At 39.1% G+C, this 23624-nt stretch overlaps 1 protein-coding gene across 5 annotated transcripts in view; it reads right to left on the reverse strand.

Annotated features, from left to right (window-relative positions):
• Positions 1-23624, reverse strand: part of PRKG1 (protein kinase cGMP-dependent 1) — a 1639061-nt gene that overhangs the window by 1229716 nt on the left and 385721 nt on the right. For all 5 annotated transcript variants that reach the window (XM_073685491.1, XM_073685493.1, XM_073685488.1 and 2 more), the window contains exon 2: positions 3454-3620. In XM_073685491.1, the coding sequence (XP_073541592.1) occupies positions 3454-3620 (167 nt within the window). The remainder of the gene's footprint in view (positions 1-3453; positions 3621-23624) is intronic.

Consider the following 23624-nt stretch of genomic DNA (forward strand, 5'->3'; position numbering starts at 1 on the left):
ACAGATGTGACGCATGCAGGGATTGCCTTTTTGACGGGCAGTTTCTACATGTCACATCTGTCTAACATCCGTGACACATGCCACCGCGGCGACATTAAATGAAATGCCGAGCACGCCAAAATACTCGGCGAGCACCCAAGCGTGCTCGCCGAAATGGTTGATGAGACATACTCGCTCATCACTAAAAAGAAGGGGTCAAAAACCTCTTAAGAATTGTCTAAGAAGATTCAGATTCGATAGAATCCCACCATTTTTGCAATTCAACTCACATGAATCTCAGCAAAATTGCAGCTGTTTTGTGAAATTTTGAGAGCCGTGAGGTCCATACCGATAACCTCTCCCACCGCCGCTGGCCTCTAATTAACCTCTCTGTCTTCTATCGTCTTCTCTCTTCGGGCATCTGAGGCTGCAGTTCTTTATCAGGCCCAATTGGTGCTCACTGCATGTGTTCACATGGGGCGTGATGCACGTCATTAGAGTGAATAACAAGAGTAACACCTTATGTGACACTTGGTGAAGAATGGCTGCTTTGGAAACAAGGAATAGAAGAAGAAAGAAGAGCGAAAATAGAAGACTGAAGAGACAAAGGAACTGATCAAAGAATTTGTGGCAGCAAGATAAATTTGAGAGCCAAGGAGAGGTGAGTATAAGAGGTTTTTTTAACCCATTCCAGCTGATATGATTCGCACTAAATTAATTCAGCACAAATCTAATGTTTATTCCCAATTTAATGCAATGTTACAAAGTTGAATTTTGGCAGAATAAGTTAGATTTCTAGATACTATGCAATTCTTCTTTTTCCTATATGGTGGCACTCCAAGAGAATCGAACACTTCTAGCAAGGTTTCTTTCTGGTTACAGCTGTTCGCAGGAAGTCTTAGGATGAAGGAATAGACTAAATGTGATAAGCTTGTTGTTAATGGACTTTTCTAACAAGCTGACATTGTACAGAGCAAAGAACTCCCTTATTTTCTCGTTCTTGCCTACTCATTTCTACTATAATTTTGAATGCCCCACTGTATTAAAGGAATACTGGGCCTTATGATGAGAAGGAATAGGATTGGTTGTGGGTCACCAGTAAGTTGTAAGTTGTAGCCTTCAGCCCAACCCAATGAAAGACCACTGATATAAAACCAAACAAGCCAGCTGTGTGAACAGACTCAGACAGAGCAATAATAGAGATGAACTCTATAATGGAACCCAATTGATTACGTCAAATTCAGTAAAGTCCAAATAGCAAGAAGTGACAGGTGAGAAACAAAACCGAAATTAGGCTTCAAATGAAGCTAACACAATAACCAGGATCAGCAACAAGAGTAAATGAGATATAAGAAACACGTCAAGAAAAGATACGACTGGATGGACCAGCATTATCATCAGTGTACATTCATGGTACCTGGAGCTACACCGAGTGCAGGAAAATAGCAGCTGTGGTAGCTGAAGGGAAGCTAGCAAGTATTAAGCACACTCTTTTCTTTTGTTCTAGTCTTGCATTCCCTACATATTCTTTATTTTAAGGGATTATTCTGAAAAAGCAAGTCATTACTTTTTCAAAATATAGGGGATAATTTTCTGATTACTGGGCATTTGGCTGCTTGGACCACCAGAAAGCTTGAGATCTGGACTCTGGAACCCAGAGAATGAGCTCTGCAGCCTTGTATCGAATGGAGCACAACCTTTTATCCATTTATTGGCAATGGAGAAATTCATGTGCTGAACTCAGCTATTTCCAGCAGTCTTATTAATTTTGAATGAAGCAGGGGACAAACGTGTGCTCCTCTGCTCCATTTAGGATGGGGCTTCAGAGCTCAATTCTCGGGGATCCAGAGCCATTATCTCGGGATTGTTGGGGGTCCCAGTGGATGTCCCACCCATGATTGGCAAGTTGTTCCCCATACGATGGATAAGGGATAGCTTGCTTTTTGGGGAATACGATTTTAAAGGGAATCTGTCAGCAGGTTTTTGCTATGTAATCAGAGGATAGCATGAGGTAGGAGTTAAAACTTTGAATTCAACGATGTGTCACTTACTAGGATGTGTGCTGTTGTTTACTTACAATGAAGGTTTTATCACTAGGACATTATCATTGCTGTGACTAGCTGTCGCATGCCATGTTATCTGGCTTTGCCCCTTCCTGTGATAAGCCCCTCACTGTCAATAGACTAGGTACATGCAGAGCCTGGTTTGGGTGAGGTTAGCTTTCTGAGCTCTGCTACATGATATATCTAAGAGCTCTGATTGTGTCACAACTGCTGTACCCAGTAAACTAAGTGATACATCAATGGAATCAGGGTCTCTTTTCCTACATCATGCTGTTCTCAGATGCGTTGGCAAAAAACCTGGTGACAGATTCCCTTTAAAGGGGTATTCCCATCTCCACGATCCTATCCCAATATGTAGTAGGTGTAATAATAATATTAGCAAATACCTCCAATTAGAAATATAGTATAGTATTTTTGATTTGCTATGCCACTTACCTCATGTGCAGGCATTGCAGGACCTTAGGTATCCACGGTTATGACCACTAGCAGCTAGCTAACTGTCACTTTATCAGTGGACATAACCATGGATACCTAAGGTCCTGCAATTCCAACACACGAGAAAAGAGACACAGCAAATCAAAAATACTATACTACATTTCGAATTGTAGGAATTTCCTAATATTATTAGTATTACACCTACTACATATTAGGATAGGATCTTGGAGATGGGAATACCCCTTTAGGTAACTTATCCTGGATTTGTCTGGGAGAAATCACCTTTTTGATTGCATTCTCTTAGAATAGTTTGTTTTGTTATACTAAAAAAGAGCATAAAAATATAGTTTTGAATCTTCTGACTGTCCTTTAAATTTTTGACAAGCCATTTGGAAATTTTCAATGCTAAAATATGATCCAGTGTCATAACCTGAATTTGGACAACAACTCTACTCTAAATTAGGCAGATAAGCTAGCCCTTGCAATTTTACTGCAATGGGGGCACTAATTAGCCACAATTAAGACCTTTAAATTGATTATTTAATATTTGGTTGCAGGAGAACAGAAAGGTAGCTCTCCAGGTGCTGACAAAACTACAAATGCTGGCATAAACTTCTGTTGTTTAAGTTGTATGGTATGCTAGTTACTGAGCTAAAAGTCATAGCAGAGTCGATGGTTGAACCAAAGCCAGTTATTAAAAACTGTGATCTCCGAAAAAGCCTTGGCTGTGGGCTAGGTGACTCCGAAGTGCTGCAGTCATCTCAAGAAGGGTACTTTTTGGTAATAAAACACATGATCTCATTTCTTTTTTTACTTTTTATATTTCTTGGTAATTGTGGGACTGGAGACAGTAGTGATGGATGTAAAAACAAGTTTCCCTAAAAAAGAACTGCTCAATTTCTCCCCGACCGGAAAGAAAATCTTCACGTCTTGTACAGTCAAAGCAGATAACCGTGGGAAAAATAAAACACAGTACCTTCCATGACATAGACCAGTGACCCCACGTCCCCTTCTTTGATGATACAGCTGTCTTTGCCATATTCAACAGGATACATACAATCCACTATCTCTTGAATCTGGGAAATCTCAAGGTTCTTCATGAAGTCATTATCAAGGATCGCTTCTTTAATTAATTCCTTGGACCTGAAGCAAGAGACACAATATTTAGTCATATCCTGGAGGCGGTAGCAGTAACACTAAATGATAAAGGCACAGTGTTCTAGCAGGCTTTTATCTCCCAGGGTGTAGAGTGACGTTTTATGCATTTTTCATTGCAACTTGGTAACTTTAATACCTAGAGGTTGGTAACTGCTGTTTCAAGCTTAAATAATAAATCTCATTATAAAAATACAGCAGAAAGTATATTTAACTCAATTTTGCCTTGCAGTGTCGGAAGCATTACTCCTACATATCAGTGCAATATTTCACTTTTTTAGAGTCACTGGATTATGTTGGTATAAGCTTTATAAATAAAATAATAAAAGTCAATTTTGTTCTCGGCAAGTTTAATAGGAAACAGTAATCATGAAGTAAATGAGAATAATTATCTTTAATAATGTGAATTTTCTGCTGCTCACATTCTCTTTGATGTCAAGTATATACAGATGTATCTGCATATTTGATATATCTTTTTTTTGTTCGGCATAATCATATCATTTGTGGGTAAAACAGAGTCGTGCATCTAATATTATATACAAACGAATAATAGGAAGAAAGACAGTACGGTAGAAGAATAATTTAAAGTGCACTTGTCATGACACGTGCACTTCAAACAGGTGCAAGACGAGCGTGACAGTAAAGCTAGCGAGGACAGATGCATTTTACTGCCTTTGAAAACCCTTTGTGAATTAAAGGTCTCTTACCTGTGTCTCTCCTGCTACTGTGAAACTATAGTTCCCACTGTCAAAGCATGCTGGGAGTTGTAGTTTCACAACAGCAAGACGGATAAAGGATGTGAAGCACACTGTAAAACATACTGTATATAAAGGAAATGATATCAGTCATTTCAATATTTGAATCAATGCATCAATACAAATAACTTATCCATACATCATCCAAAGAAGTAGATAAAGACCAAATTTAGCTAATATTGGAGTATACTGAAATATTTCCGCCCCTCAAAAAACTAATTTATTAGAAATGTTAGTACTTTTAATAGGCAACCCCTTTAAGCTTTTGCACTTTAGTTTTTTTTCCCATCTCCAAGAGCCATAACTTTTTTATTTTTCCATTGACATAGCAATATCAGGGCTTGTTTTTTGAAGCATGAGTTGTAGTATTGAATGATACCAATCATTTTACCATGCGATGTACTGAAAAATGGGAAAAAAAATTAATTACCAGTGTGATGAATGCATTTCTGGAACAATTTCAAGGGTGCCAACACTTTCGACCCCGACTGTATATATGCCGTAGGAGTCATTTGCATGTTTCTAATTCTGCAAGTTGACATTGACATGCTGAATACTAAAGGTGTGCAATATGCGCTCTGTTAGGATTTTGCTCTACTTGCTGATCCGAGCGGTCGTCGCCTCTGCAAATCGCATGTAAGCGATCACGTGACAACCCCTCAAATCAGCATATTAGAGCGAAATCCTAACAGAGCGCATATTAAACACCTTCAGCATTTAGCATGTCAGTGTCAACTTGCAGAATTACAAACACAGGGGACACTTGTTGGTCTAGGAGAGCAAAACAGGGAGAATCCACTGGGGAGCGGACTGTATTATGAGGTTCTGCAACATCTGAGTTGTGTATTGTAAGGTTCTGCATTGGCTGAGTTATATATTATGAGGTTCTGACCCAGCTGAGGTATATATTATAAGGTTCTGTTGCAGCTGAGGTGTCTATTATGAGTTTCTGCAGCAGCTGAGGTGAGTACTAGAAGCAGAGCTCCTCCCTACTCCTCTCCCTTCTTCCATCTACACACAATGGCAGGCCCGGACCTTGAGAAGGGAAATACACAGCATTACTATGCATTTGTCCTTCCTCTCCTGAAGGAGAGTGGCGGGAAAAAAGGTGGTCCCAGCACGTAGATGGGAATTAAAGTTGGTGATTGGCTGGAGAGCTCAGCCAGTCAGCGGAACGTCGCAGGAGGAGACTGTGTTTCTCCCTCGGTGACGTTCACTGATAGGGCGCATTAGGTGTAAACAGAAGGAGCAACCGGGGATGAAAGATGCTGGCGCCGCATTCAATACTGCTGCCCCACCGTCCCTCCCTAAAAATTGGTACGTCATGGCCTCAGGGTCAGACATTCAGGCAACTGAATGGACAACAGGTGTTTTAGGTTAAAGGGCTTAAGCAATGGCTAAGCTGCGGTTTTGGTTTAAGAAAGAAGTAAATGTTATATGGGTTTGGTAATCTTTGCATTTTTAGGAATTTTAAATAAAGGCTGTGGCCAAAAAAATGTTATCCACTAAGTCAACTTGTTGAGTGTATTATTTATTCTGTATTCATTTAATTGAAAGCAGATGTCAAAGGTTATTAATATGCTGTGTAATGCCAATGTATCCATAGCAGCTGCCATCTCCTATCTCAGTAATGGGAAAGTCTGTCTTCACAGAATACAGATTTTACCTCACAATTGAGACTTTTGTTGATCACTGATCAATTATAGCAGAGAAAAAAATCAGATTTCTCTGATGATATATATTGCAAAGTTACTAATTTTCATGTGTACTATTGATTTATGGAATAAAAATTAAAGTGCCGGTTACGCTTTAAACAATGGCTCATTTTCTGACGACACATGCCATTTAAGGAAAGCATCAGTGCTACGAGTGTGGCACATAATAGGCACGGTAATGTGCATACATGGATGCAGCTTTGGCAAATAATCCAAATATTCATTATCCATGTGGATGTCCATTGAAAACGTTTCACAGATTTTAGGATCTTTTTTTTAAGAAAAAAGAAAAGCCATAATAATATAATTATCAATATTAAGCATACACTTTACTGGATTTACATCCATAAGTTCAAATCATGTGATGCTCAATTGAAACGTAGTATAATAAATGGCAAATTAAACAGAATGCACAGCAACCATCAGCGATAGATGATCCCCTCGTATACAGCCCTAGCGGTAATATTTTAATAGGTCAAATTGCAATGAGCATGTAGCAACCAGACATGATGTGCTAATCCCCATGAATGTTAATAATAAAAGAAGATGATGCCTGAAAGACTTTCTGGTCTGACTTGAAATGATGAAGTGTTCTGTGGATGAACAGGACGGGTTTGTGCAGCTTCACAGAAGTTCTCGATGCCCCAATGTCTGTGATCATCACTAAGACACAAATAGCATCAAAATCTTCAGTCTTAAGGGAAGCCAGTAGGAACATCTTAATAATTTCATTTAGATATTGCTTAGCATATTAAGCTCTCGGCTGCCTGAAGGAACAGGTGATGTGTGGGGTTCCCGGGAGCTTTGAAGGGTTCCGACAGAACAGTTTTCAAGCATGTGTTCTGCCTTGCAGCCAGTATTGGGTGTCTTACAGAGCCTTGCTATACTCCTTGCTGAAACATTTTATGCAATGTGAAATTGTGGATTTTCGGAGCTTGTAGAGCCATAAACGATGTGCATTTCCAGTGCAGCTCCAAATCCCATCTGAGGCAGAGGCACTTTACCTGCAGCCGTACAACCTCCCAATGGAAGCACTCATGCACACTTATCACTTTAATGTCTTTAATGTTTCATTAACATGTGTTGTTCAAGAAGAGACATTTTAGAGGTTTTCTGACAAGGGACTCTCCAATGGTTCACTTATATGGCAGAGACCTCAGCCTGTAAACACGTAGGTTATGAAGCAAACATGACCATGATCTGAGTCAGACTGCTGACTGTTCAGCTTGATCCTTCCTGTTCTAGAAATAAATAAGAAATAACTTGTGCTTTATCCCATTAATTATTCAATATAAAGCACGTTAGAAAATGAATGTATAAATTTAAAGGGTTGTCAGAACATGGAAGTGATCCAGAACTGCAAAAAGCAGAAAAAGAAAAAAGGAGCTAAATATACTTACCATTAGTTTTGAGCGAGTATGTTCTATTAACCCTTTCGCCGAGTATGCTCGGGCCGAGCTCCGAGTATTTATAGCTGCTCGGTGATAAGGTTAAATCGCTCCCGTGTGCATGATTTGCGACTGTTTGACAGCTTTATTACAAGTGAGGAATGTCTATTTCTTACACATTCCTCACATGTAATAAAGTTGTCAAACAGTCGCAAATCATGCACACGGGAGTGTTTTAACCTTATCACCGAGCAGCTATAAATACTCGGAGCTCGGCCCGAGCATACTCGGACAGAACATACTCGCTCAACCCTACTTACCATCAATACTCTGCTCTGGTTCTGCGCTGCTACTCACAACTGTATACACTGAATCTAAATGGGAGGCTGATAATGATAAAGTGCAGAACAAGGAAAAATAAAGATAATACAAAACTTTTATTGTGAAAAACTAATAAAACAAAAATGTTTATAATGGTGATTGTCCCAACACACAAAACACAATTGACATGTGTTAGTGGGTGAACCAAAGAAAAAAAACACCCCTGAAAGTAATAATCCAAGTAGAAAAGATAAAACGTAATCAATTCATAATGACGTATGCACAATGGAAATAAGAAAAAATTGTACTAAAGTAAAAAGTCAGTTAATGTAAGGTCATAATAGTATACATCCTGGCAGCCAAGATGAAAGGGGCTCACTGACCAAACACCAGGTGTGCATTTCATGAATGCTTCATCAGGGGTGTAATTTATGAAACATGCATCAGGTGAGTTTGGTCGGTGTGCCAATTCCATCTTGGCTGCCAGGATGTATACTATTATAACCTTACATTGATTGACATTTTACTTCAATATCATTTTCTTATTTCCATTGTGCATATGTCATTATGAACTGATTACATTTTATCTTTTGCCTTTGGATTATTAATTTTTCCCCTTTGTTTTTTTCCCTTTGGTCCGCCCACCAACAAGAGTCAATTGTGTCCAGCACTTTATCATTATTGACCTCTGCTATATACTAGTGCTATTTAGGACTCGCTATCCCACTCTGGGTTATTCTTCCTCTATAGAAATGAAGTCATTAATTGGTCTCCTAAGGCCATGTTGTCGGGCGATGCGCAACGTGACCCTACGAAGCCTAACACTGACCACAGCAATGGAAAGGAAGTGTTGGAGGAGTATGTATAGTAGGTGCAAGGGTTGACATTGCACCTGGGACGTGGAGACAACAGGGCCCAAGCAGTCCATTTGAGACATATAAAAAGACTATTGCTATTAAAGACCTGTGATGGTCGAGGGCCCTGTCGGAGATTTTGCATTGGGGTCCATGAGCTTCACGTTACGCCACTGTATACTACTACAAATGAATACACCACCATTCCGGTCGTCTTCTAAGTAACATCACCGCTCTGCAGACTCTCCGGGTCATGCTGTGCTCTGTGTGACCTGGAAGTGGCTTTTGCAATGTTAGTCTATGGAGTATCATAGCAAGGCTCAGAGCGAGGTTCCATAGGCTCAGCAATAGAGCTGGCTGTCAGTCAGTACCGGGGGCCTAGTTATAGCTGTTACTCTCTACACACTGAGCGGTGACTAAAACCGAGCTGGCACCACTCCTATGACTGAACGCCAAATGCTGCTGGGGGGAAAAAAGTTCATTTTCTCCCGACAGCGGGGCTCTCAGTGCAGTGGCCCACAGTGTCAGAATGCTTTTATCCTGCAGATTAACCCCATATTTGTAGGTTAATGGTGTTATTTTACATAACAGGTTCCCTTTAAGTTGTTAAACGAGTTTGCCATTTTTAGAGAAGAGGTCCCCAGACTATTTGATTCTAGTGAATAAACAAATACAGATACTATTCACTCTCCCCAGATACAGTGCCGACTTCTATCTCGCTGCTTCCGCATCTGTCTGCAGTAGTCATGTCATGACACATCACTGCTACAGCCAATCACTGAGCTCAGCAACTTGTGCCATCTACATTGGCTGAGCGGCTATGCTCTGTGATTGGCTGCAGCAGTGCACTGTTGATCTGACATCACTGCTGCAGCCAAAACACAGAGACAGGATCCGTGGCGGAGAGCTGGTGTTGGATCCGGACATGGTGAGTACTAACTGAATTTTTATTAGAATCAGATCATTTGGCAACCACATATCTAGAAGCAGAATACCCCTTTGAAGCTTCTCTAATGGTTCCATAATGTCTGTTTCTGGATTTTTATGTAACAACCACCAGAGGGAATTAATGGTGAAATAATCTGAAGTATGACTTAACCAGCCGAATGTTCAATGTGTTTGCGTTTAGATGTTGCCAGATGTTGCTCAGTTCTTTGTACATTTCTTATTACTACTACCCTAGTAGCCAGAAAATGAGTAAAATATTGAGGAAGGAAAATCCCTTTTATAAACAAACATTTTTAGGTGTTTTTACTCATATAAAATTAAAGGACAAGTTGACTTTTAGACATGAGATTACAAAGCTACAAAAATGATGGCAGCCAAAAAATCATATGACTGCAGAGCATTCCTTCTTGTATTGACTGTAAAGAAAGCATACATGAAGGCCATATTGTTTTCCAAGTCATCAGAAGGAATTGGCTACAGGAACCTTAGCAGTTCATTATCAATTTTCCATGTCACAGGGCAGGTTGGAGATGACAGTAGGCCCCACAGGATGGACTCTTTTTCACTGGTGACCTATGATCACAGGAAAATGATTTCTAGTGTGTTCCTTTGAACTGCTTCAAAATTAGAGGCTTGTAGCAGTGTCACCATTAAAGTAGGATATACCATATATCATTGTGCTATGGGAACTCCAAATTAAAGATCCTAATTGAATAAAGCAATATTCACGCAAGTACAAAACCCTAAAGTTTATATGGTTCATTTCATCGTTTTAAGATGATAAAAATGTAAAAAAAAATACAAAAATAAAGTGTAATAGAAATGATTTGTGCAGATATAATGTCACATGTTTAAAGGAGAAAATAGAAAATTGTTTAAAATATTATAAAATCTAAATGAAGTCTTGCTCACCATGCCAACCCTCTGCTTCTCCGATTCTGACGCATCCTGATTCTCCTGCCAGACTCTGTACTTCACCACAGGTATCACATGCTGCCTACACACATGACCTCTGCAGACAATCAATGCAGCAGTGGTCACGTGGCTATATGGCAGGGAATCAGCTACAGGAAATGGTGTGTGAGCAAAAAGTGTCAGAACTGGAGAGACAAATGGTTGGTAAAGTGAGTAAGACTTCTTTCTGGAATATAACAATCTAAGCTGTGTGTTTCTGTTTTTTTTTAATAAGTTTAAGATGACAGGTTCTTCACACGGATCACACAGTTCATGTGAAAAAAAGCACAGCATGCACTAGTTTCTTCCATATTTTGTATAAGAATCACCTATTTAAGTCTATGTGTGCACAAAACAAATCGGATCCCATACGGATCAACCTTATAGCATCTCATTTTTACAGGTACATTGCCATTGTTAACATAAAAACCTGTATTTGGTCTTGTAAATTGTATTAACTACTGATAATAATTTTATTTATAGAGCATGAACATATTCTGCAGCACTTTACAATTAAGTAAGGACCTGTACGGACAATAAAAACGGACAATAAAAACATCATAACGTGACACATAATTCAACAGTTACAGGAGGAGTGAGGGTCCTGCTCACAAGCTACAATCTATAAGGGAATTGGGGGGATCCATAAGGAAATAGGAAATACTGATGTATAAAACGAATGCTATACAGATGCCATATGGCTGACATACAATTGATAAAAAAGGTGAAAAATCATCATTTTTTTCAGGATGAAAATTGGATGATTTTTTAATTTGTACATGTGAACTTAGTCTAAATGCTTCATTTCCCTGCAGCGCCTCCACAGGGCAAATGAATCATTACATGGTTTGATTAATGTATTGCCTGTGTAATTCAAGAGAGGAGAGGACCTCCAGAGGGAGAGGTGCTCTTTGTTCAGGAAAGTGGAGAGAGGAAAGTGGTTACGGAGGACACCCCTAAGACATATCTTGCCAGAGCAAAAAGTATACTCAAAAGTACATTCAAGTACTTTTTAACAGAAACACTGATTGGGGCCAAAGTAATGTAAAATAAAGCAATAAAAAGGGGTCAATGGCAGATCTGTCTCCGTAAAACAGACAGTAGATGTGTAGAATAGTGTTTTGCACACAGTCCATTAGTAGCACATGTAAGACAGATAGAAATGATCAGTAGGCGATATGAGGAGGACTTTGTGGATGGAGTACATTCAGCAGTAAATGAGGCAATGTGCTATTAAGAAAGAAAAAAAACAAACAACAGCACATAATGATACAGCTGTCCTGATAAAAATTATTACCACCACTGGAGAACGACAAACTCGGCAGCCTGAAACACCTGCCCATAGACATACCCAGTTGTAGTCAGGGCTCAGTTTACAGATTATCATTAGATCACAAATGAATATTGATGTTGCACAGCTGTGTTATCTGTTATTAATATGGTTTCTTCACGTACATTTTTGTAGTATTCTTTTTTTACTTGCAAAAAACACCATGAATTTTAAGATTTTTTTTCTGCCTTTTTTATATGTGTGTGCATATTTCATGCTTTAAAGAGGTTGTCCACTACTTTTTGATTGATGACCTATCATTAGGATGTCTGATCGCCCGGGGTCTGACACCCGGCACCCCCGCCGATCAGATGTCATCGTGGCGGCGGCGGCAGCCATCTGGAAGTACTCGCTTGCTGAGCTGCTCAGTCTTCTGATAGTGGCCGAGGCTTGGTACTGCATATCCGCCTTCTATTCAAATCAATAGGAGGCGGATGTACAGTACCCTGCGGTGGCCACGATCAGAAGACTGAGCAGCTTCGCAAATGAGTACTTCCGGCCGGCGGCCACCACAGATAACAGCTGATCGGCGGTGTGTCGGACCTCGAGCGATCAGACATTGATGACCTATCCTAAGGATAGGTCATCAATCAAAAAGTAGTGGAAAACCTCTTTACGTTTTTACCTATGCCCATGAAAAAAACACATGAAAAAACCAGCACATCTAGACAAAGCTGCATTTGGGAAAAACTGTCCAAAACCTAAAAAAGGCATCAAAAGTGTAAAAACAAAATCACAAAAAATGTTTGTAGTGCATGTAATACTCTTCTGTCTTCTGACCGTAGTTAAAATAACAGCAAAAAAACAGCAAAAATACAGCATCTTTGCAAAGTGTGTTTTGGTAAAAACGTGGCTGGTCTGCGAGTTTTGGTGATAATATTGGCAGCCCTATTACAATATAAACTTTTGAAAAGATTTTGGAGACACTTTCAATTTAAGATATAGGCTTCTAATCAGTTTTAGGCAGAAATCTAGCATAAAATATTTTGAAATTAAGTACATTTTTGGTGCAAAAACAATTTGTGACTTTTGGTCTTTAAATTCCAATCGCAGGTAGTTCTGCTAACATAGCGTAAATTAAAACAGAAATGTACTCCAGTCCCTGACTGAAGTACATGCCATTCGATGGCACACGCCAGCTGCAAGAAGTGCCAAATGCATTAAGTGGCGTATCTTACTCCAGCAGACTTTTTTTATCAACACAAATGTGCAAAACACCAAACTTGATGACTTGGGACCATAGAATATAAAACTGTGTATGATAGATTCCACTTAATATTTTGTTAAAGAAGCACTCCTCCTTCCATCAAAGTTTTTATCCTCTTAATATATAGCAATCATCATATTATATAGCACTGTGTACTTACAATTGCTCATTTTGCCTTCTCTTTTCCATTAGGTCTATGACATCATGTGATTAAAAACCGACTAGCTGAATCCTTCTAAGCTCTATGTAGATACAGGAAGTCTGTTTTCACTGCATGAGTCATCATTGGAACTACAGTTCTATATCACTGCAAAGTTCCTGGCAGGGGGAGGAGTGGAGCAGCTGGGTCAGGAGTTGAAGGGGTAGAGGTGGGCTGCTAGGGACTTTGCAGTGATGTAGGATTGTAGTTCAGTAATGACTCATACAGGAAAACTTGACCTCCTGTTTATATATAGAGCTTAGAAGTATTCAGCTCATCAGTTTTTAATAACTTGTTGTCATAGATCTAATGGAAAAGAGAAGAATTAACTGGGTAGAAGGGCACAATGAGCAATTGTAAGTACACAGTGCTATATAATATCATGGCTGCAACATATCAAGAGGATAACAATTTTGATGGGAGTACTTCTATAAGATGGTATAGGTTTCTTATATCTCTATTTTAAAATGATGTGAGCATTGGATATACATTTTCTTCTGATCAGTCAAGCAAAATGATTTGACATCTAATGAAGAGTCTGATATGAAGGAAAATGAGGACACAATGAGGACACAAATGATGCATGTGTATAGACAGCAGCCTCTATGTCAAATCCTTTAAAATCTTTCATGGTGTCAAGGATCATCATTTGTTCCATTTCTGATTTCCATCCTATGTGTTTTATCCACTTTACAGACATTGTACCTATTGATTGACAAGGTTATGTTTCCCACAATATTTCCTGCACTAACCAAGAGGATTTCCATAGTGTTAATGGAATATACAGCGTCTACAGTAATAATGACCACATCTAGGTCGTCAGCAAAAAGCGCTTTCTTTACGCATCTGACTTCAAGATGGCAATTTACAATCTGTATTCCCGTAGATGAAATATGTCTTCCCATTTGGCTTGATAGCTGCATCCTAATGATGATATTAGCAGCCAGATGGGAATGACACAATGAGCCATCACAGCCATGAGTTACATAAAAATGTTGCTGGATGTCCTATGGCCCTGACATTACTGTGGAGGGATCATTTAGTTGTAATGGGCCGGAAGTCTAGACACTTTTTAAAATGGCTATGGATTGTAGATTCACCTTCTTACTCCTCAGTCAAGGATAATAGTGTAAAATGTTCTAACCAGACAGATGAAGAGCAATATGATGGATGATTTGTGCGGATTTCCACTGTGGTCCCTACTTATTCAAAATGTCAAACACAGATGACTTATAAAGGGAAATGGTGAAACAAATCTTAGCGTAATTGAAGTATGAAATGTACTCATGAATAGGACGAAATGACAGGTTATTATAATATTTTAATAACCTTAATGTAACCAATTACATTGCAAACATATTTGATAAGCATGTAACAACTGTAAGGAGAATAATACAATAGTTCTGAAGCCACTAGAGTCTATCCGCAACAATAGGAAGCTCAACTGGAAGCGTGTAATGATTTATCACAATAGTGATCAACGTGATGCCTTATGGTAGCCTTAAAGGGGTTTTACTTAGCAGGATACCTGGAGAGCAAAAATAGCATAAATAGGGTCTATCCGGATGTAGTTGAAATCACGTCTTTAAATAAATAATCAGAAGCTGCAGATCCATGGGTCACCAGACCAATTGCAGATTAGGCTTTACAATGCTTTAATAATCTGTGTTTCAGTAAAACCCTTCTGCAGATTAGGAGAAAAATTTTGTGGAGTTTTTCCGCGCTGCTAAAGAGTGAAGAAAATCTGGTGCCGAAAGATTGTACAAATGTGGTTTTTACTCGACACGTTTTGAAGTATAGCACACTTTTTCTTCACGAAATAACCACAGAATGACACGTTGACATACAACCCCTGGCAAAAATTATGGAATCACCGGGCTTGGAGGATGTTCATTCAGTTGTTTAATGTTGTTGAAAAAAAGCAGATCACAGACATGGCAAAAAACTAAAGTAATTTCAAATGGCAACTTTAGGGCTTTAAGAAACACTAAAAGAAATCAAGATTAAAAATGTGGTTCTCAGTAAGGGTAATTTTTTTCAGACCAATCAGAGGGAAAAAATTATGGAATCACTCAATTCTGAGGAAAAAATTATGGAATCATGAAAAACAAACACATAAAAGAACACTCCAATACATCACTAGTATTTTGTTGCACCACCTCTGGCTCTAATAACAGCTTGCAGTCTCTGAGGCATGGACTTAATGAGTGACAAACAGTACTCTTCATCAATCTGGCTCCAACTTTCTCTGATTGCTGTTGCCAGATCAGCTTTGCAGGTTGGAGCCTTGTCATGGACAATTTTCTTCAACTTCCACCAAAGATTTTCAATTAGATTGAGACCCGAACTATTTGCAGGCCATGACATTGACCTTATGTGTCTTCTTTCAAGGAATGTTTTCACAGTTTTTGCTCTATGGCAGGATGCATTATCATCTTGAAAAATGATGTCATCATCCCAAAACATCCTTTCAATTGATGGGATAAGAAAACTGTCCAAAATATCAATGTAAACTTGGGCATTTATTGAAGATGTACTGACAGCCATCTCCCCAGTGCCTTTACCTGACACGCAGCCCCATATCATCAATGACTGTGGAAATTTGCATGTTCTCTTCATGCAATCATCTTTATAAATCTCATTGGAACGGCACCAAACAAAAGTTCCAGCATCATCACCTTGCCCAATGCAGATTCGCGATTCATCACTGAATCTGACTTTCATCCAGTCATCCACAGTCCACGATTGCTTTTCCTTAGCCCATTGTAACCTTGTTTTTTTCTGTTTTGGTGTTAATGATGGCTTATGTTTAGCTTTTCTGTATGTAAATCCCATTTCCTTTAGGCGGTTTCTTACAGTTCGGTCACAGACATTGACTCCAGTTTCCTCCCATTCGTTCCTCATTTGTTTTGTTGTGCATTTCCTGTTCTGGAGACATATTGCTTTAAGTTTCCGGTCTTGACGCTTTGATGTCTTCCTTGGTCTACCAGTATGTTTGCCTTTAACAACCTTCCAATGTTGTTTGCATTTGGTCCAGATTTTAGACACAGCTGACTGTGAACAACCAACATCCTTTGCACCATTGTGTGATGATTTACCTTCTTAAGAGTTTGATAATCCTCTTCTTTGCTTCAATTGACATCTCTCGTGTTGGAGCCATGATTCATGTCAGTCCACTTTGTGCAACAGCTCTCCAAGGTATGATCACTCCTTTTTAGATGCAGACTAACAAGCAGACCTAATTTGATGGAGGTGTTAGTTTTGGAAATGAAAATTTACGGGTGATTCCATAATTTTTCCTCAGAATTGAGTGATTCCATAATTTTTTCCCTCTGCTTGGTCTGAAAAAAATTACCCTTACTGAGTACCACATTTTTAATCTTGATTTCTTTTAGTGTTTCTTAAAGCCATAAAGTTGCCATTTGAAATGACTTTAGCTTTGTGCCATTCTTTTCTGGGTTGTAGAAGAAGTCTTCTATGTCAACGTGTTCTTATGTGGTTATTTTGTGAAGAAAAAGTGTGATATACTTCGAAACGTGTCAAATAAAAACCACATTAATACAATCTTTTGGCACCAGATTTTCTTCACTCTAGCAGCGCGGAAAAACTCCACAAAATTTTTCTCCTAATCTGCAAAAGGGTTTTACTGACCCACAGATTATTAAAGCAGTGTAAAGCCTATCAGAAATGAATAAACTTCATACTTTACTTGCTGTTAAAATTCTGCTCTGTTCCTGAGCTGTCACCACCAGCTCCTTCCTACTACAGACCATTAAAAGCACAGAGTAGAGATTTCCTGTCTGTGCTTTGAACACTTCAACCAGTATTTGTGCGATGACCTCTGAACGCTGATGTCATGGGGGCATGGGCTATGATCGTCGGCAAGTTTACATTGGATAGGGATGTGACATGGAGAGAGGGAAAGCACAGAGACATTGGAGGCTCCACATAGAACAATAATTGTATCAAACTGTAACTTTGGCCAAAGGGTTTGGAGATGGCCTTCCCAAATGATAGATTACATTATAATACATGAATACATTAGATGACTTAGTGCTCCCATGTTTTTGTGCCTGTCTGAAAAAGACAAATACTGCCAAGACAGAGGCTATGCCGGGTCAATAGTGACTCCACCATGTTCATTCCACTAAATGTCTCTGTCAGAGCTCTGTCAGTGTTCCAATAATGATACAGTTTTTCGAGAATACTAAGAAAAACCTGAATGTAGTGTTTCAAGTAGAGCACTGTATAAGTGTGAACCTAGCCTAAGTGATAAAAAAAAAGGTTTTTCAATTCAGCAAAGCAAATTAAAACCAAAAATTCTTTATTGTAACTTCATTAAAATAATAGTATGGGCATAAAAAATGTCTGACGCGTTTCGAGTCTTACTTTCTCTTAATCATAGATACAGTTAAAAAATGATAAAACTGCTGGTATAAAACAAATCACAAATTGACAGCACCCGAAAAGCAAAGTATTAACCCTAGAATGGGATGTTGTGGACATGCATATGTACTATAGACAACCTAGTCCCTTTTCAAACATTTAAGCACATTTTTAGTGAAAGTCACCACATTACAGGATCTTGTTAAAAGTAGAAAGTTTAAAGCTATAAACGCATTCTATGTACTTCCTGGGATTATCTGATAAACCTTGTTTCTTTGGTTTCCTTCTTTTCTGATAATGCAGGATTCATTAAATGTGGTGGGCATATAATCAATACACCCGCTATTGATATTCGGACTATAACTAATGAGAGAACAGAACAGGAGCTTAGCAAATTAAGCAAGAAATGGAAGCAGGCGATATACCTTCAATAGCTGATGTATAAAGGCTTGATTGGACTATATATATTTTTCTCAGCAACTCCATATTTATGCACGCGTTTTTCTGCTGAGCATGCATGTGTTCTCAATGGGGAGATGGGAATAGGACGTTACAGCTTATTAGTCTGACATGTCTCAGCTCCCTGGACATAATTGACTTTAGCATGGGGGAACAAATTATGCTACCCAATTGACGTTATGACAGTTGAGTCCATAAATTCATTTGACTAAAAAAAGTGATTGTGTAAAAAAATCAACATTTCTTTGCTCTAAAAAAATTGTATAGTTGCCAGTTATATAAATTACCCCTATATATATTTTACATTTACATTAAATCTGAAATTTAAGTTCCAAATCATGGGACAAGTTAAGCTTTGTCCTGTCCTAGGAATGTCCCAAGTTAATATGCCGTTTAATGCACATTTAATCCGTAAGCCCTGCCTCTTGGTGGTACTATCTGAACAGCATCATGAAAAATGGAACTCTTGGGAGCAATTTTGGTTGGCGTCAGCAGATGAAAACTTTTATAACCAGAGGCTATAAAATTGTACAGCTTTATTCCTGGTCATAGCTCAAAGTTTGATACAAGTAGCAGGAAAGAAGCTGGAAACCCCATTAAAAAATGCCATTTAAACAATTTGATAATGCATTGTTAATTATAGATTCAAACTAAACCAAAAAATTAATTGCAAGTTATTTTCATAAAATAGAAAGATACAGAATCTACTAAATCTTTCCATTATACACTTTGTAGAAGTTAAAGTACCACTTGAATTTATGACAATTAACCCCAATGCTTAATGACGGATACAAGTCATTCATTTCTGATTATATTTAATGTTATTACTGAAACAATCAAGACATAGAATAAAGTAGACATCAAGCTGCACACTTCATGTAAACTAAAGTGAATCACTCTGGGGTGAAAGATAAGAGGTCATGTTAATTATAATGTAATTAAAACTCTCCTAAATAAATGGCAGCTAATGTCCCCTTGCACTCGGAGTGTCTGGTTACTTGGAAAATACTTAAAAAGAAGTCAATAGTAATTAAATGTTATAGACCCGATAATCTCAAAAGACTTGAAAAATGCTATTTATCTTTCATTTGTGACACCTAGGGATATTTATGTCAAAAGTAGCTTTATTCTGAAGCCAATGTAATCAAAGTGAATGGCAAACTAATTAGACGGAAAACATGGTATGTTAAAAAAAGTAATAGCCAAAGCATTCTCAGAGACCATTCATTATGTTAGAGGCAGGGATTATGATGTCACAAGCAAAAAAAACCCATAAGGGTGGGAATTCATCAAATACTAGAAAACTGGAAAACTGGTATCCAGATTTCCCAGTTTTTGACCAACATGAAATAGAGGAAAAATATTGCAAGTTTTAGCTTTTTTTTTACCAGTGGCAATGTCAAATGCAGTTGTATTTCTTGGGTCCACCAAAGTAATTATAAGGGACCTCCTTCAATCAGTAAAGAACATAAACATGTCTACTCTTTTATTACATGATAAACTTTGTTGTCATTAGGTATACAAGACATCATCAATAAATTCCTAGAGTCAAGCAGTTCTTTTGAAATTCAAATTCAACAGCTTTGGTGGATTTTCCCCCCAAAACTCTGATTTGAGTCTAATAAATATTAAGCAGCAAATCTAAATACTGAAAAGCCTCTAATCGCAAGAAATTACTTGTATAACAATCTGAGATCTCCTAGGTCTGGATCCAACCACTTTTGAACTCCTAAATGCAAAGACAGCCTAATTAATGTCCAAGAGACCTCAACCTATCTGGCTAGGAGAAAACAAATGGTAACTGATGGTAAATAACAGCCTATGTAACTACATACTGCCCTAACAGACATTTTAGGCTTCTTAAATTGTAAAAACGGTCCAAAAATTATCCCTTTTTAGGGGACAGAAGCCTGCCTTGCTGGTGGTGTTTATGGTTTAATAGTAGACAATTACAACAAGGAAGCAAGCAAAAAAACAGGTTGTTTTTGTCTTGTATTCATTGACTTTTCTGTGCCAAATTCTACAAAATGGTGCTTGTGGTTCATGAATATTCAAATCAAAAAATTAGGGAGTTTGGAAGGGAGGACTTTGGACTGAATTTCTGACTGTATTTCATTAATTCTTTACTTTTCTTTTTACTTAACATTCTGTATATTGCAATCCCCATTAGGAAATGAGCTCCACTATTGACAATGCTATCCAGTGTACATCTTGCCACATGTATGTATTCCTTGAACAGCCGGTCGAGGTTGCTTACTGCTGCGCGAGATGTGTGCACGTTGTGCGTTTGGAAGCCCAGATACTGGATCTAAATGAGCAGCTGGCAACACTGAGATCCATTGACAACATGGAAAGGAGTCTGCTGCTCACTGAGCAGCAGCTCACTGGGGTAGATGTGGGGGAGGGTGGTAGTCGGGAGCTGCAGGACAGTGAGGTCACTAGTTGGGTGACAGTTAGAAGGGGTGGTAGAGGGAAGAGTGCCAGGGAGGCTAGTCCTGATCTGGCACACCCCAATAAGTTTGCAAAGTTGGCAGATGAGGGGAGTGACGGTAAAGGGGTAGTACTACTGCAGCAAGGCATGTCCCCTGAAAGCCGGAGGAGTGTCAGCTCCAGTAAAGAGGGAAATAGGAGAGTAGGGCAGGCCAGGCAGGTGCTGGTAGTGGGGGACTCAATTATTAGGGGAACAGATAGGGCAATCTGTCACAAAGACAGGGATCGTCGAACAGTGTGCTGCCTACTTGGCGCTCGAGTCCGGCACATCGCTGATTGGGTTGACAGATTACTGGGAGGGGCTGGTGAGGACCCAGCGGTCATGGTGCACATTGGCACAAATGACAAAGTTAGAGGTAGGTGGAAGGTCCTTAAAGATGATTTCAGGGAATTAGGCTGCAAGCTGAAAGCAAGGACCTCCAAGGTGGTATTCTCTGAAATACTACCAGTACTAAGTACCACGCCACAGAGGCAACGGGAGATTAGGGAAATAAATAAGTGGCTCAAGAACTGGTGTAGGAAGGAGGGATTAGGGTTCCTGGAGAACTGGGCTGACTTCTCAGTTGGCTACAGACTCTACGCTAGGGACCGGCTGCACCTTAATGGGGAGGGTGCAGCTGTGCTGGGGGAGAAAATGGCTAGAAGGTTGGAGGAGTGTTTAAACTAGGGATTGGGGGGGAGGGTATTCATTTTATAGGTGGGGAAGATAGTGCAGATAGTAACCTGGGCACAAATAAAGAAATTGGGGGTGGGGTTAGAACAGTCAATAAAGTAAGAAGGAATAGAGGTACAGAGAGATACATAAAATGCATGTACACTAATGCCAGAAGCCTCACCAACAAAATGGAGGAATTAGAATTAATTTTGTTGGAAAATAATTATGACATGGTAGGGATATCTGAGACGTGGCTGGACGAGAGCCATGACTGGGCAGTTAATTTACAGGTCTATAGTCTGTTCAGAAATGACCGTACAAACAAGTGAGGGGGGGGGGTGTTTATATGTAAAATCATCCTTAAAACATGTCTTGCTGGAGGATATATGTGAATCTAATGAAAATGTAGAGTCCCTGTGGGTGGAGATAAGGGGAGGGGGAAAAAATAATAAATTACTGATAGGGGTTTGTTATAAGTCTCCAAAAATAATGGAAGCAGTGGAGACTATCCTCGTAAAGCAAATAGATGAAGCAGCGACTCAAGGAGAAGTCATTATTATGGGGGACTTAAACTACCATGAAATACATTGGGGACAGAAACATGTAGTTCAAGCAAAGGAAATAGGTTTTTGACTACTATGAGAGACAATTATCTTTCACAACTGGTTCAGGACCCAACAAGAAGGGGGGACCTGCTAGACCTAATATTAACCAATAGGCCAGACCGCATATCAAATATACGAGTTGGGGGTCACTTGAGTAATAGTGATCACAAAGTAATACGATTCATGTAACCTTTAATAAGATGTGTAGTAGGGGGGTTACAAGGACACTAAATTTCAGGAAGGCAAATTTCCAATGGTTAAGAGATGATCTTAGTGCAATAAACTGGGACGATATTCTGAGACATAAAGCTACACAAAGCAAATGGGAGACATTTATTAACATCGTGAATAGGACCTGTGCACAATATATACCCCTTGGGAATAAACATGCTAGAAATAGGAGGAAACCACTGTGGCTAAATAGAGATGTAAGGGGCGCAATAAGTGACAAAAAGAAAGCATTTAGAGAACTAAAGCAAGTAGGTAGTGATGAGGCATTAAATAAATATAGAAAATTAAATAAATTATGTAAAAAACAAATCAAGGCAGCAAAGATTGAGGCAGAGAGAATCATTGCCAGAGAAAGTAAAAATAACCCCAAAATATTCTTTAACTACATAAATAGTAAAAAACTAAAAAATGATAGTGTTGGCCCCCTTAAAAATAGTCTGGGTGAAATGGTGGATGAGGATGAGGAAAAAGCCAATATGCTAAATGATTTTTTTTCAACCGTATTTACACAAGAAAATCGCATGACAGAAAACATGATTAGTGATAACAAAAATTCTCCAGTAAATGTCACTTGCTTAACCCAGCAGGAAGTACGGAGGCGTCTAAAAATCACTAAAGTTGACAAATCCCCGGGCTCGGATGGGATACACCCGCGAGTACTGCAGGAATTAAGTAATGTCATAGATAGACCATTATTTTTAATCTTTAAAGATTCCATAATAACAGGGTCTGTACCACAGGACTGGCATATAGCAAATGTGGTGCCAATGTTCAAAAAGGGGACAAAAACTGAACTTGGAAATTATAGGCCGGTAAGCTTAACCTCTACTGTGGGTAAAATCCTGGAGGGTTTCCTAAGAGATGCTATACTAGAGTACCTGAAGAAGAATAACCTCATGACTAGTGTTGAGCATTCCGATACTGAAATATCGGGTATCGGCCGATATTCGCGGTATCGGAATTCCGATACTTAATTCCGATACTTTTGCAATATCGTATACCGGAATCGGAAGTTCCCATAATGCAATGAGCCATTTTCATTTTATTCAACAAATGAGGATCCTAAGAAGTGTGGGCACATCCTGTTAGGCATGTAGGCATCTTAACTAATGGCATGGCTGTGATTGGCTGCTGAAATGATGTCATGATGCACTATAAAAGCCGCCGCCGCCATTTTGAGCTCACTCTGCTGTGAATTCAGTTAGGGATAGGATGCTGTTGTTCTGAGGGACAGTTTTAGCTACCTATTTGGTCTATTCTGCTTTACCCAAGCTACTTTATAAATCGCTGTGCCTTGCAGTGCTAGTGCACAGTTCTCTGTGCTGTTCACCGCTTTCTGCAAGGTCTCTGTGTGTGAGTGCAGCTCACGCTGTAGTGTGTGCTTCAGCCACGTCTGGTTATAGTGCACTCAGTGTGTGTCACTGCCTCATACATTGTCCTTTTTTGCCAATTCATAATTTTTCCTGATATCTCCTATTAGTGTGGTGGTTCCATC

The sequence above is a fragment of the Phyllobates terribilis genome, unplaced genomic scaffold (assembly GCF_046119375.1).
Source record: "Phyllobates terribilis strain yellow unplaced genomic scaffold, ASM4611937v1 Scaffold_5__5_contigs__length_657084704, whole genome shotgun sequence".
NCBI classification, from domain to species: Eukaryota; Metazoa; Chordata; class Amphibia; order Anura; family Dendrobatidae; genus Phyllobates; species Phyllobates terribilis.